This window comes from Rhinolophus sinicus, linkage group LG05 (genome assembly GCF_036562045.2).
Source record: "Rhinolophus sinicus isolate RSC01 linkage group LG05, ASM3656204v1, whole genome shotgun sequence".
NCBI lineage: Eukaryota > Metazoa > Chordata > Mammalia > Chiroptera > Rhinolophidae > Rhinolophus > Rhinolophus sinicus.
The window spans coordinates 17632822-17644603 of NC_133755.1; the positions used below are offsets into that span (position 1 = coordinate 17632822).

Genomic DNA, 11782 nt, shown 5'->3' on the forward strand with positions numbered 1-11782 from the left:
TCTGCGCTGGCAGGCTCTGCCAGCACTTGCACCGGACGTGCGGGCCACACTAGACCCAGGTGAGACCCTCCTCCCAGTCACGCCCGTCCCGCCGGCGTCCGCCAGGGGTCGCTGGGCGCCGTCTCCCGTCACGTGACCATCACCGCTCTCTTTGCCCGGCGGAGGCGGGGCCTCGGACTGGGATTGGCTGGGCGTCTGGGCCCCGCTGTGCAGTAGCGGGCGCGCGAGCCTCTGCTTCGGTTTGCGGACACTGGTTGCAGCTGCGAGGTCCGCTCAACTCAGTGGGTCTAGGGTTCGGCGTGGGAGCCACCCGTGCAGGAGAGGGCGAGCTAGAGGCACTTTCTCTTTGCATTCATGAGATTGCCTAGCCGTGCTTTAGCTCCGCCGTCTGACAAGTGAGGAAGCTGAGGCCGAGAAGTGGGAGGCGTTGCCATCTGCTGGGCCACACAACCTGTTAAGGAGAGCCAGTGGCCAGGACCTCGGGGTCTGCGCTCCCACGCCTGCTTGGATCGGTGGACGTGGGGAGCAAAGTTCTCTGCACTCCGCTGCACCCGCCGCCGCTGCAGGAGGCTTCCCTGGAGGAGGAGCTCGAGACGCGGAGGAGGCGCCAGGGCAGAGAATACAATCCTACGGGATAAGAGCCAGCCCGGTAGGAACCCCTGCAGCCGGGTGGGCAGAAAGCTCCGGGAGCGGCCTCATGGAAGAGAAGCAGATCCTGTGCGTGGGGCTGGTGGTGCTGGACATCATCAATGTGGTGGACAAGTACCCGGAGGAGGACACGGACAGCAGGTAGGGGCACCCGGGCCCCTCGGAGACCAGGGCCTGCTGCAGCCTCATGTTTGTGCCTGGCAGCCAACACTACAGGGCCACGGAGTCAGGGGCCCCGCATTAAGGCGGTGAGAGTCCAACCTCGGGACCCCGTGCCCCGTGCCCTCTGCCCGACACCTGAGGAAAGAAGTGAGGCCTTTAGTAATAAGACCCAGACTTCAGATAGCATTGTGTTCTCCAGTTCTCATTTCATCCCTGGGACTATGTCAAGTATGATTACCCCCATTTTACCCATAAGCAAGTAGACACTCTTGAGAGACAAAGTGATTTATCCAAGGGCACGCAATTAGTACAGTGTAGGGCCAATTTTTTTTTTTTAACAACATGACCTATGCACTTGCCTCTCACCAGCATTTACTTCTCATTTATTGAGTACATATGTATCTCATCTATTAAAATAATTGAGGTAGCCTACCATAAGAAGTATGTACAGTTAAGCTTGTTCAAGAACATTTAAAGGTGTGGTATTGAGCGTCACCATGTAGCTCAGGGCTCGCTGGCACTGGAGGCAACTTTGGAGATGCTGTGAGTTATGGACAGAGCTGGTCACGACAGACTTCCCCGGTGCTAAATTCCAGAAGTTTACCGGAAGTCCTTTTTATAAAAGGAAAAGTCTGTCGTGAAAAACATTCTTCTCAGTCGTCTGGTAGAAGATGAGTCATTTGTTGGTTCTTACTCTTGATAAGAACCCCACTGTTACACTGTAATCCCAAGAAGGTATTTCTGTGGGTGAAATACAGGCCTTTCTCTTGGTGCAGTGCTTAGAATACTGAGAAGAATTGCTCCTTGGCTATTCTGGATAAAAGGCCAGTTCAAGACTGAGCTCAGCAAGACATTACAGCACTGACAGCCACGAGGCTAATAGAGGGGAGAGACCGGGCATTCCTCAGGCATTGGGATCATCCAGCACTGTCACACGTGTTACCACATACTTTCCTCACAGCAGCACATGGGAAGTGTGTAAAGATCAATCAGATCCTTACGTTATAGCTGAGGGAGATGTAGAGACATGATTTTTGTAAGGCCACGTGGTTCACGAGTGGCAGAGCAGTCATCACATTCCAAGCCTCCTAACTCCAAGCTTAGCGCTCCAGCCCTCCGTTGTCTGTCGTGCCCCATCCCATTGCTGCTGCCCTTCTCATGGAGCTCACCCTTGGCTTTGGGCTGCTTTGTTTGCCAGAGGATAGAGCCTCTTGCCAGGGGTGCCGGGGCCAGTAGGGGAGAGGCACAGGCCAGCCCCTGCTCCTGCACAGTGAGGAGTTAGGCGTCCTCTCAGAAGAACAGTCTACATTTCAGGGCCACAGGTCCTCCGAGGACTGGGGAGGGCCTGGGGAAGACCCAGAGTGCCTCTTTCGACGAGAGCTGCAGCCCCTTTCCTCTGAGCTTATGTCAGGAGGGCAGGGTGAGGAGATCCTGCTAGCTCCCACCCTGACTGGGGCTGGTTCTGAAGGTGGGCACTCCGTGCGGTGCCTCTCTAAGCAGAGCCATCCCATGTTCTCAGTACCGCTGCCCTTAGGTGTACTTTCCCCTCCCCCAGGCCCATGGCTCTGCTCCTCTGCAGAGCACTTGGGTTGTGTATGGCCTCTCTCCTGTGCTCCCATCCCACCCAGCACAGATGAGCAAGCCTGAGCGGGGACCAGTCCTCAGCTCTCTCAGCCCCACTTGTCCCAGGCTCCACAGGCAGCTGGGGACTCACTGGAGCTGCCGCTTGGTACTTTGCCCGACCCATGAGAAATGGCCCTGTCTCCCAGAGTCCAGGCTGAGAAGAGCCTTCCAGAAAGTATCCTCATGCTCATTAAAGTCTTCCTGCCTTGGAAGTTGGGTATCAGTGTGATTTTGAAGGGTTTCCACACAGTACAATTTATACCCTTTTTTTGACACCTCATTCAAGCTGCAGCCTGACTATTCTCCCTTCAGAAATACAGAGGACAGCACAGTGGTTTGAGAGGCAGGAAACCTGGGTTCTCATAGTAGCTTTGTCATTAACTATTGGTGTGACCTTGAGCAAGTCAAATCCCTCTAGGCTCCTCCTCTCGGCATGAAAATTCCTCTAAAGCTCATAGCTTGAGAAACGTTTGCCCCTTTACAAATCGGTATCCTTCTTTCTAATGAGATTATGGTCCCCTTTTCCCAAGGCTGAACGGAAGTTCAGGGTTAAGTTTTGTGTACAAATATACTTTAGTCTAAAAATTCTGCTTCATTTGTTTCCCTTAATTAATGGCCCTTAGGTACTTGTTCCTCTTATTGTAAGCGGCCAAAGTTATCATTATTATTCTTTTTGGAACTGGGAGACTAGAAATAACATCCTGCATTGTTTACCCCACAGTATTATTGGCGCACAAATGAGAAATCATTACAGTGCTTTGATATGTATGCATAAGTTATCATTTTTGTTGTTGATGATTACAATGAAGTCATACAGGTGTATCTTGAGTTGTTTCCTCTTGTTAGATTTTCAGTAAAGATGGAGGAAAACTAAAGAAAAGAAAGGTAACTATGTGATGTTATGGACCTGTCAACTACCCTTATTGTAATCATTTGCAATATAGATGTATATAGAATCATTGTGTTGTGCATCTTAAACTTACAGAATGTTATATGTCAATTATATTTCAATAAAGCTGAAAAAAAAAAAAAAGGAAACAAACCAAAAAAACGATGGAGAAAAACTGGTCTTCACCCAATAATCTTTTTAAAATTTTTGATATTGTGAAAGTTAGCTCCCCCCAACCCTCACTTCTTAAATGATCACAGTGTCTGGGTTTGATTCCTGTCTTACTCATTTTAACTTGAGTTGTTATTGAAGCAACTCTTCTAAGAGAGGAACAGATAGTAGATTTGACACCTTTGGGAAGGAAGCAGCACTTGTAGTTGTCCAGCTCTCAGGGGAAGGCTGTCCCAGCTGTGCCTGGGGGAGAGGTGGGCCATTGTAACTGAGGAGGAGGTAACCCAGAGGAAGTAGAACCCTCAAGTTGTGACGGATCTGAGAGAATGGTTTCCTAATGTCATAAGCGTAGGTGGAAGATAGAAATTAATTGCTGTGCATTTGAATTTAGCCTGGATGGGAGAGACAGACCTGGTCCTCAGCCAAGCCACTGTCCTTCCCGAGCCTCAGGCTGCCCATCCAGAAAATGGGAAGACTGGCCTGGATGCTTTCAGCAGGAGTTCTCCCAGCTTTTACATTCTGTGACCCCTGCCCAAGGCACTGTGATCAGCCCTGCTTATTTCGGGATCAGCCTGCTGGCGCTGCAGGGACCCTCCTTGTGTTTTGCAGGTGCTTGTCCCAGAGATGGCAGCGTGGAGGCAACGCATCTAATTCCTGCACCGTTCTCTCCCTGCTGGGAGCCCCCTGTGCCTTCATGGGCTCGCTGGCCCCGGGCCACGTTGCTGAGTGAGTTGAGGAGGGAGCAGGGGAGGCCTGCCTTCAGGGTGGGGAGAGAAGAAAGTCTTACCCCTGGGTGGTGGGCTATAAGAAGAGGTGTGTGGCCACCAGACACGGGTGGGAGGAGGCGGACAGGAGTACCAGCATCCCAGACCCTCCCTGGTGTGGTTTATCTGCTGCTCAGGTGTTAACGCTGCTCCTGTGAAAAGTTTCATCTCCACAGCCTGTTTCCCTGTTCATTCCCTGGAGCCTGCTTCAGCTTCCCCACTTTCTCCTTCTTTGCTTCCAACAGACTCTGAGATGGATGTGACTTTGCCCTTCTTAAGTTCTTTATTCTAGCAGTGCTTGAGGCAGAAGGCGGTTAGGGACATGCTGGACCCACCCTCCCTGAGAGTTGTCCAGCCTCCATGGTCCGAGGGTCCAGGCCTGCAGTTTCTTTTCCAGTTGAGAGGGCAGGGCCAGTGCTCGTGTCCCAGTTGTTCCCTGAAGCAGCAAGAGCACCCTGCCCAAGGACACTCTGGAGCCACGTGCTAAAGCTGGGCCCAGACCCATGCCTCCCAGCTCATCTGCTGTGAGGCTGCAGCCTGTAAGTGGCCTACACACTTATGCTATGTTGGCTACTGCAGGGACCCAAGATCCCTTTGACCCCTGGCACTGCCAACTCAGCAAGCGCTTATCAGGAGGTGAGGCTTACACTTTGCCCACTGTGGGCACTGGAGTAGGCTGCCAGGTTGCTGGCTTGTGAAGCAAAGCCCTTTGAACCCTGGTTTGGAGGGGGAGGGGGGCTGCTGCCAGAACCCTGCCCCCGAGCCACAGCCAGATGCCCTTTCTTGATGAACTGAAACAGAGCGAATTAAGGGATGAGAGCCTGCCCTGTGAGACAGAACAGAGGAACCCGGAGTCAACAGCTGGTCTCTTGTTAACCCTTTCCAGCAGCTGCCTTCCCTCCCAGCTAGAAGCGAGACTGGCTCTTGCTTCGGGTAGCGGACCCATCTTTATGTAGCAATCATGCTGATAGTGGGCCATTTTGAATTCTCCCCTTGTGTTCAACAAACATTTAATGAGCATCTGCCATGTGCCAGGCACTATGGGTGTAGAAAGTTATTTGGCAAACCAAACCGTATTTTCCAGGCTGTGGGAAACCTACTATTTAAAGGATCCTTGAAGTGTAATACAAGGACCGATGTCCCGATTTGGGTGTGTGTGTGTGTGTGAGACACGCCATTGAGTTGGCCTCTACTCCTGGTGACCCTGTGAATGAATGACGTCCACAATGTCCTGTCCTCACAGCCCTGCTCAGCTCCTGTAGACTCATGCCTGTGGCTTCTTTTATGGAGTCAGTCCATCTCACGTTTGGTCTTCCTCTCTTCCTGCTGCCTTCTATTTTCCCAGCATTGTTGTCTTTTCACTTTTATACAAATCTGTATTGTCCAGCTTTGGTGTTGCTATAAGTGGGATCCAGCCCTAGTGAGAGAAGCCAAGATGATGGCTGGTCGACTGGCATAAGTGCCAACTCTTGAGCACAAGACACTGCATTTCCGGAGATGGCCAGGAGGGGTGGGCCTGGCTTCCTTGTTCTCCTGCTGGTGTAGTCTTCTTGAGGGGCTGTCCCGGGCTCGCTCTGATTGGAGGGGATTCTGGGCCAGAGTCTTGGACCATGCCCATGCTGCGGGGCAGCAGGCACTGGGAGCCAGCTCACTGCCCGGGAGGGTTCGCCTCACTGTGCGAGGAGAGGACAGTGAGCAGGGCTGCCAAGGCAGCACCACTTCCTGCCTGGGCATCATGGGGTAGCCTGACAGGACTCATGTTCGGACTGGAAGGGACTTCAGAGAGAAGAGGGCCATGGGGATGAGTGTGCAGAGGGCAGCTGGGGGGCAAAGTATCTTCTTGGTAATTCACTTTTTAAAAAGTTTTTCCCCTTGTTTATTCATCTTGGTAATTATGAATTCTGCCTGAGCTTTGCGTGAAACAGGCCACAGTGTCCTCACCTACTTGCTTCAAACAAGGCACATGTTCTAGGCCCCAAACCTACCCCAGTTAGCTTTATGAATGCGAGAAAATCCTTCCAGCTTGAGTCAAACTGAAGGCCTGTGTCAGGGTTGGAGTTTGCTTCAGTCAGGACCTCAGAGAAGGTCCCTCAGTGTTTTCCTCACTGAGCGGCAGCCTATGCATTTCTGCCTCTCCCACCTCCTTGCCCAGCCTGTGACAACCGGTGATTTCCAGTTCCTTCCTAGCCCTCTCTGCTTGCACCCTGGGTCCGTAGTGGCCCTGCCAGCTACTCTCCAGTCCCCAAACCCTTGTCAAGCTGCACCTCCCTGGGTTGCTCCGCCCCAGCAGTTTTGTCCTGGATGACCTCCGCCGCTATTCCGTGGACCTGCGCTACACGGTCTCTCAGACCACGGGCTCTGTCCCCATCTCCACAGTCGTCATCAGCGAGGCCAGTGGTAGCCGCACCATCCTACATGCCTACAGGTTTGTACACCTGTCTGCGTCTTGGCAGCTGCTGCTACCATCGCTGAATCCCAGGACGGGACTCTTCTCTCAGAAGAGGGGTGCTCACACCCACATGCTCCAGCATCCCTCCCTACCCCAGTGGAAGGTCCAGGCCACTTGTAGGCTCTAATTTGTGTCTCCTTGCCCTTCCCTTGGCTCGGGCTCCACCCCAAGTTTCCTGGTGGCTGACTTCAGGCAACGGGGCGTGGACGTGTCTCAGGTGGCCTGGCAGAGCAGGGGGGAGACCCCTTGCTCTTGCTGCATCATCAACAACTCCAATGGCTCCCGTACCATTGTGCTCTATGACACGTAAGGCCCCCTGGCCTCGCCCTGCCATACCCACCAATCAGTCCCCCCACTCGCCACCACGGGCATCCCAATTGCCCACCCTATGTGGCCTCATTGTACCAGAAATTGTCCTATGCCAAACTGCTCAGTGATTTCTGAATTGTGTTCAATTAGGGGAGAAGTGGGTGGGAAGGGATGGGCTTTGCTCTGCCTGGCCACCTGGCCTCAGTCAACATCACGGTTGGGCAGGCAAGCCTGTATAAAATGTCATTTATGTGATTGCTCCTTAATTAGTCAATCAGCCGCCTGGGTGTGGGTGTGGGGAAATTGTTCTGAGGGTGGAGGGATGGGAGATGTGATTTAAACTATCGTGATCCCTGAAGGGGGGCCAGTGGGATTTCCACGGTCAGCCCCCAGAATTATCAGCCTGCAGCATGGCACCAAGGAGCTGGGGTTTGGGTGTTGAGAAAAGAGGAGCCCCCTGCAAAGTTCCCAGCATAATGAAGGCAGACCAAATGCCACACAGAGAAAAGGGGAACACGGGGTCAGCAGATCAGGGCCATCTGATATGGTGCTAACTTAGGGGGATGGGGATCCCTTTAGGTTCTGAGCTATTAGGAGAGGACCTGTGGGCACAGAGCCTTCTCTTCTTCCCCAGAGTCTTTCCTGAAGAATCTCAGAGGTTTAGTTTACTGAGAGGTACTATGTTAGGGCTGAAATGCCAAACTCAGCTGCCCTGGAGTTCAGGCCATCCTTACTGCCCAGCATGACCACTGGACCTGGGGGAGAGGACAAGCTTTATGGCCAGTGGGCCTTAGGTTCTGTGAGTCCCAAGGAATGAATGGGTGGGCATACATGCTTCTAGTGGCAGCGTTCACATTGGGCCAAATCCTAGTCATCTGCCCGTTAAGCAACAATCTGTAGTGATTCTGATCAAGGACATAACATGGTGTTCACAGAAAGGGAGGGAGAGGAGCTCCAAGGAGAAATGTTTATTGCCTACTGGCCTCCGTCCAGGCATAGCTACACATACCTCCAACGGCAACAGGCCTGTGAGGCTGGGGTTTTGGCCCCATTTACCAATAGGGAAACAGCCTCGGAAAGGCCAGGTTACACAGCTAGTTAAGTGGACAAAGGATTCACTCAGAATTGTCAGGGAAGGATATCAGCTGTGCGTAGGTCTCTGGCTAAGGAGGGTCAAGGCAGACCCATCTGAGGTCTCCACCATAAGTAGCCATAGTGGTGCTGTCAACGCTGGGGTGCCAGAAGCGAGTGGGACCAGACTGGAGCTCCAGGCAGAGGAGCCATGACCTTTGTAGTTTCCCATGGCACAGGGTGCTGGGAACTGTGTGTGCTGCTGACAAGGGGAATTCTGGGAATTATAGTCCTTGATGCTCTTAGGGCATTCTGGGAGATGTGGTCTCCAACGCACACAGAACTTGCCCTTTGACACATGCTGCTGTTGAGTTTGCTCTTAGATAATACCACAACCTCAAACACAGGAAAGAGAACCCTAGCAAACCACCTCCAGTCTCGTCTGGATGGAGCCGAGTGGGGCAAGGAGTGGTTGTGAGTTTAGCCCGGGACAGGGTCTGTCCTGGAGCTGAGCCTCAGAAGACTGGGCTGTAGATCAGCTTCATGCTGCAGGCTGTGCTAGGCATAGGGGCCCCAGAAACCCATTGGAGATCCTGGCCCTGGCTGACCTCACCATGCCCCTTCTCTGTCCTTCCATCTTGTGACTTAGGAACCTGCCAGATGTGTCTGCTACGGACTTCGAGAAAGTTGATCTGACCCGGTTCAAGTGGATCCACATTGAGGCAAGCCCTGCCCTACCTGTGTTTCGAGGGGCTCAAGTTGCCAGCCCCTCCTCATGTTTTGCCTCCTTCTTGGTTTCTTTGAACCAGGAAAGTACCTTAGAGATCAGTGAATCCAGCTTCCCTCATCCCATCTCCATCCTTCTTTGTGTTTTCAGAGAGGAAACTAAGGCCCACAAAGATTGGGTGACTTACTCAAGATTATACAGCAGGATGTAGGCACCAGAAGCAGGACGCTAGCTCCAGACAAAGTCCCATGCTCTCTGTGGTACAGGCTGCCCCACCACCTCCGGACTCTGGCAGGAGCCTGGCTGCAGAAGACCTGACCCATTACCTCTAGGGAAGCAGAAATGGGCGGTCATCTAGGTCCATGACAGCTCTAGAATTCTGAGACTGAGGATGTGGTTCCAGCCCAGCCTCCCTCAGTTCCTCTCCCCACTCCCCCCGAGTTCCAGCAGGGAGGGAAGAATGAGCCAGATCAGCTGGGCAGTGCCCAGCTGGTCCTGAGCTGCCCTGTCCTGCCCCAGGGCCGGAACGCATCAGAGCAGGTGAAGATGTTGCAGCGGATAGAACAGCACAATGCGAGGCAGCCTCCAGAGCAGAATATCCGGGTGTCCGTGGAGGTGGAGAAGCCCCGAGAGGAGCTGTTCCAGTTGTTCGGCTATGGAGATGTGGTGAGACTCCTGTGCAGCTTCCGCTTGCCCATTCCGCTAATTTGGTTCTTACCAGGAGCCTGAGCATTCCCTGGTCCTGCCTATCTTGCCTGGAACGGCTACTCTTGGCTTGGTAGTGTTGGCAGGAGGGGTACAGAGCAAAGCGGCTGACCCCCAGCTTTGGGCTCTGGTGCAGGCCTCTGCAGTGACCAAGGAGAATTCTCTACCCCAGTGTGTGCATAGGTATGAGGGTGGCCAGAGGGCTTAGACAGGGTCAACAGAGCCAGCCACAGGGCAAGCCTGCATGGAAGCAGCACCTCCCTGGGCCTCCTCAGTCTTTTCCTCTGTCAAATGGGGGTATAGGACAGTTTCTGAGGTGTCCTCCAACTCAGGGGTGGGTGGCAGGTTATGGGAGCCACTAGGGGCTGAGGGAGCATGGGAAGGGGACTTGGACAAAGTGGATTTGGGCAGGACTGATGTATCATCATAGCTAAAGCTGGTTGGTCCTCAACCTTGGCCAGACATTAAAAGATGAGGATGCCTGAGCCCCACCCTTGTTTGTTATTTAATAGGTAGTGGGGGAGCCTGGGCCGAATTGTTTCTTTTTAACAAAACTCTCTCTGGCAATTCTAACATGTAGCTGGTGTTAAGGAAACTTTTGGGCCCATACCCCTTTGTGTTTAAGATAAAGAATCCAGACCTTGAGGGTATAGTTGTGTGAGGAAAACAAACCAAACCAAAACAAAAACGCTTCTGAAAAGAGGGCAGTTTAACTTGGCAGTGGTAGATTTCACCTCAAGATGGCGCTCAAGGCTCGCTTTGGGTTTTCAATTGCGTGGCAATTCATTGCTCTTAGAACAACCAGACCAGGGCTTGTGTGTCACAATTTACAGGGCTGTCTTCTGGCATGTCTTGAGCAAGTATGACGATGCTATATTGGGGATTTAGGTGGCCATGTTGGAGGAGAGGGTTATAATATGGGGGCCATGCTAGGCTGCTGGTGGTGGGTGACTGAGCTGCGGCTAGAGTTAGGGTGACCATGAGCCTCGCTTCCACTGCTCATAGGTGTTTGTCAGCAAAGATGTGGCCAAGCACTTCGGCTTCCGGTCAGCGGCGGAGGCCCTGAAGGGCTTGTACAATCGTGTGAGGAAAGGGTGAGCTGGGGGAAGCCAGGGAGAGGCCTTAGGTGTGGGGAGTGAGGGAGCCTGGGCTCCGGGGTCCCTTGAGGGTATAGTTGTGTGAAGAACTGGGGTCAGGGTGGGCTCACACCTAGCTGAGTGGAGCGTCTTGCAGGGCTGTGCTTATCTGTGCCTGGGCTGAGGACGGTGCCGATGCTCTGGGCCCCGATGGACGGCTGCTCCACTCGGATGCTTTCCCACCACCCCGGGTGGTGGACACTCTGGGGGCTGGAGACACTTTCAATGCCTCGGTCATCTTCAGCCTGTCCCAGGGTGAGTACCTCAGTAGGAGGCGCAGGGCTCAGGCCCCGCCCTGCCCAGAAGACGGGGCTGACCCAGCTACTTGTCCCTCCCTCCAGGAAAGAGTGTGCAGGAGGCACTGAGGTTTGGCTGCCAGGTGGCCGGCAAGAAGTGCGGCCTGCAGGGCTTTGATGGCATCGTGTGAGTGCCCTGTGGCAGGAGGCATTGGCTCACACCCCCCCTTGAGCCTTCTCCCTCTGTCTAGCCTGGCATCCAGGCTGCCCTGCTCCTGGGCAGATGCAGGCTGTGGGAGGGCGCTCCCTGTGTCCTGGCATCTCATACTGCAGAGCCGCAGAGCAAATAAATCTTCCCCAGAGCCTGCTTCCTTCTGGCAGTCTGTGTGTCCTTGATGTCCAAACTGCTCTGGCTGGGGCTTCAGGAGGCTTTGATACTAGTCTTTCGCCCTTTTTCTCCATTCCCCCGACTTACCTCCCTGCCCAAGACCAAAGGAGGGGCTGCCTAGACCAGAGCAGCAGAAGTGCCCCCGGCTTGCTACCAGCTGTGCCTGTGAGGGAGGCCCAGCTCAGGGGTAGGTAGTGACCAGATCCTTTCTGGCTAGGGAGGACACTTAACTCCTTACACCCCAGGGACCCTTCCAAATCACCACAAGTCATGAGAAAAGCTCCTTTGGACCCCTGCGCTGTGGCAACACTCTAGTCCTGTGGCCCCAGGAGTGGCCCAGGCTGAGTCAACTTGACAGGCCAGCAGGCAGGGAGCCTACTCTGTGGTTTGGTGGGGCCTTTGCAGTCCAAAAATATTCCCCCAGTGACTGCCCCAAAGCCTGAAAGCCCCACCCTTGGAGCCTTGTAGTTAAGGCGGTGCCTCAGCCACAAATGTGACCCCGGA

The 11782-nt window shown here is 53.6% G+C and overlaps 1 protein-coding gene across 4 annotated transcripts; it reads left to right on the forward strand.

The window, feature by feature from the left end:
* Positions 1-173: 173 nt before the first annotated feature.
* On the forward strand, positions 174-11261 carry KHK (ketohexokinase). 4 transcript variants are annotated; one of them, XM_019735312.2, is made up of 8 exons: positions 174-789; positions 4103-4219; positions 6545-6682; positions 8736-8808; positions 9333-9479; positions 10524-10612; positions 10752-10909; positions 10996-11261. In XM_019735312.2, the coding sequence occupies exons 1-8, from the start codon at positions 698-700 to the stop codon at positions 11079-11081; spliced, it is 900 nt and encodes a 299-aa protein (XP_019590871.1). In that variant the 5' UTR covers positions 174-697; the 3' UTR covers positions 11082-11261. The 4 variants fall into 4 exon arrangements, with proteins under 4 accessions (XP_019590871.1, XP_019590874.1, XP_074187918.1 ...); XM_019735315.2 differs by having other exon boundaries at positions 6548-6682; XM_019735314.2 differs by lacking the exon at positions 6545-6682 and adding an exon at positions 6878-7012 and having other exon boundaries at positions 183-789.
* Positions 11262-11782: the final 521 nt, after the last annotated feature.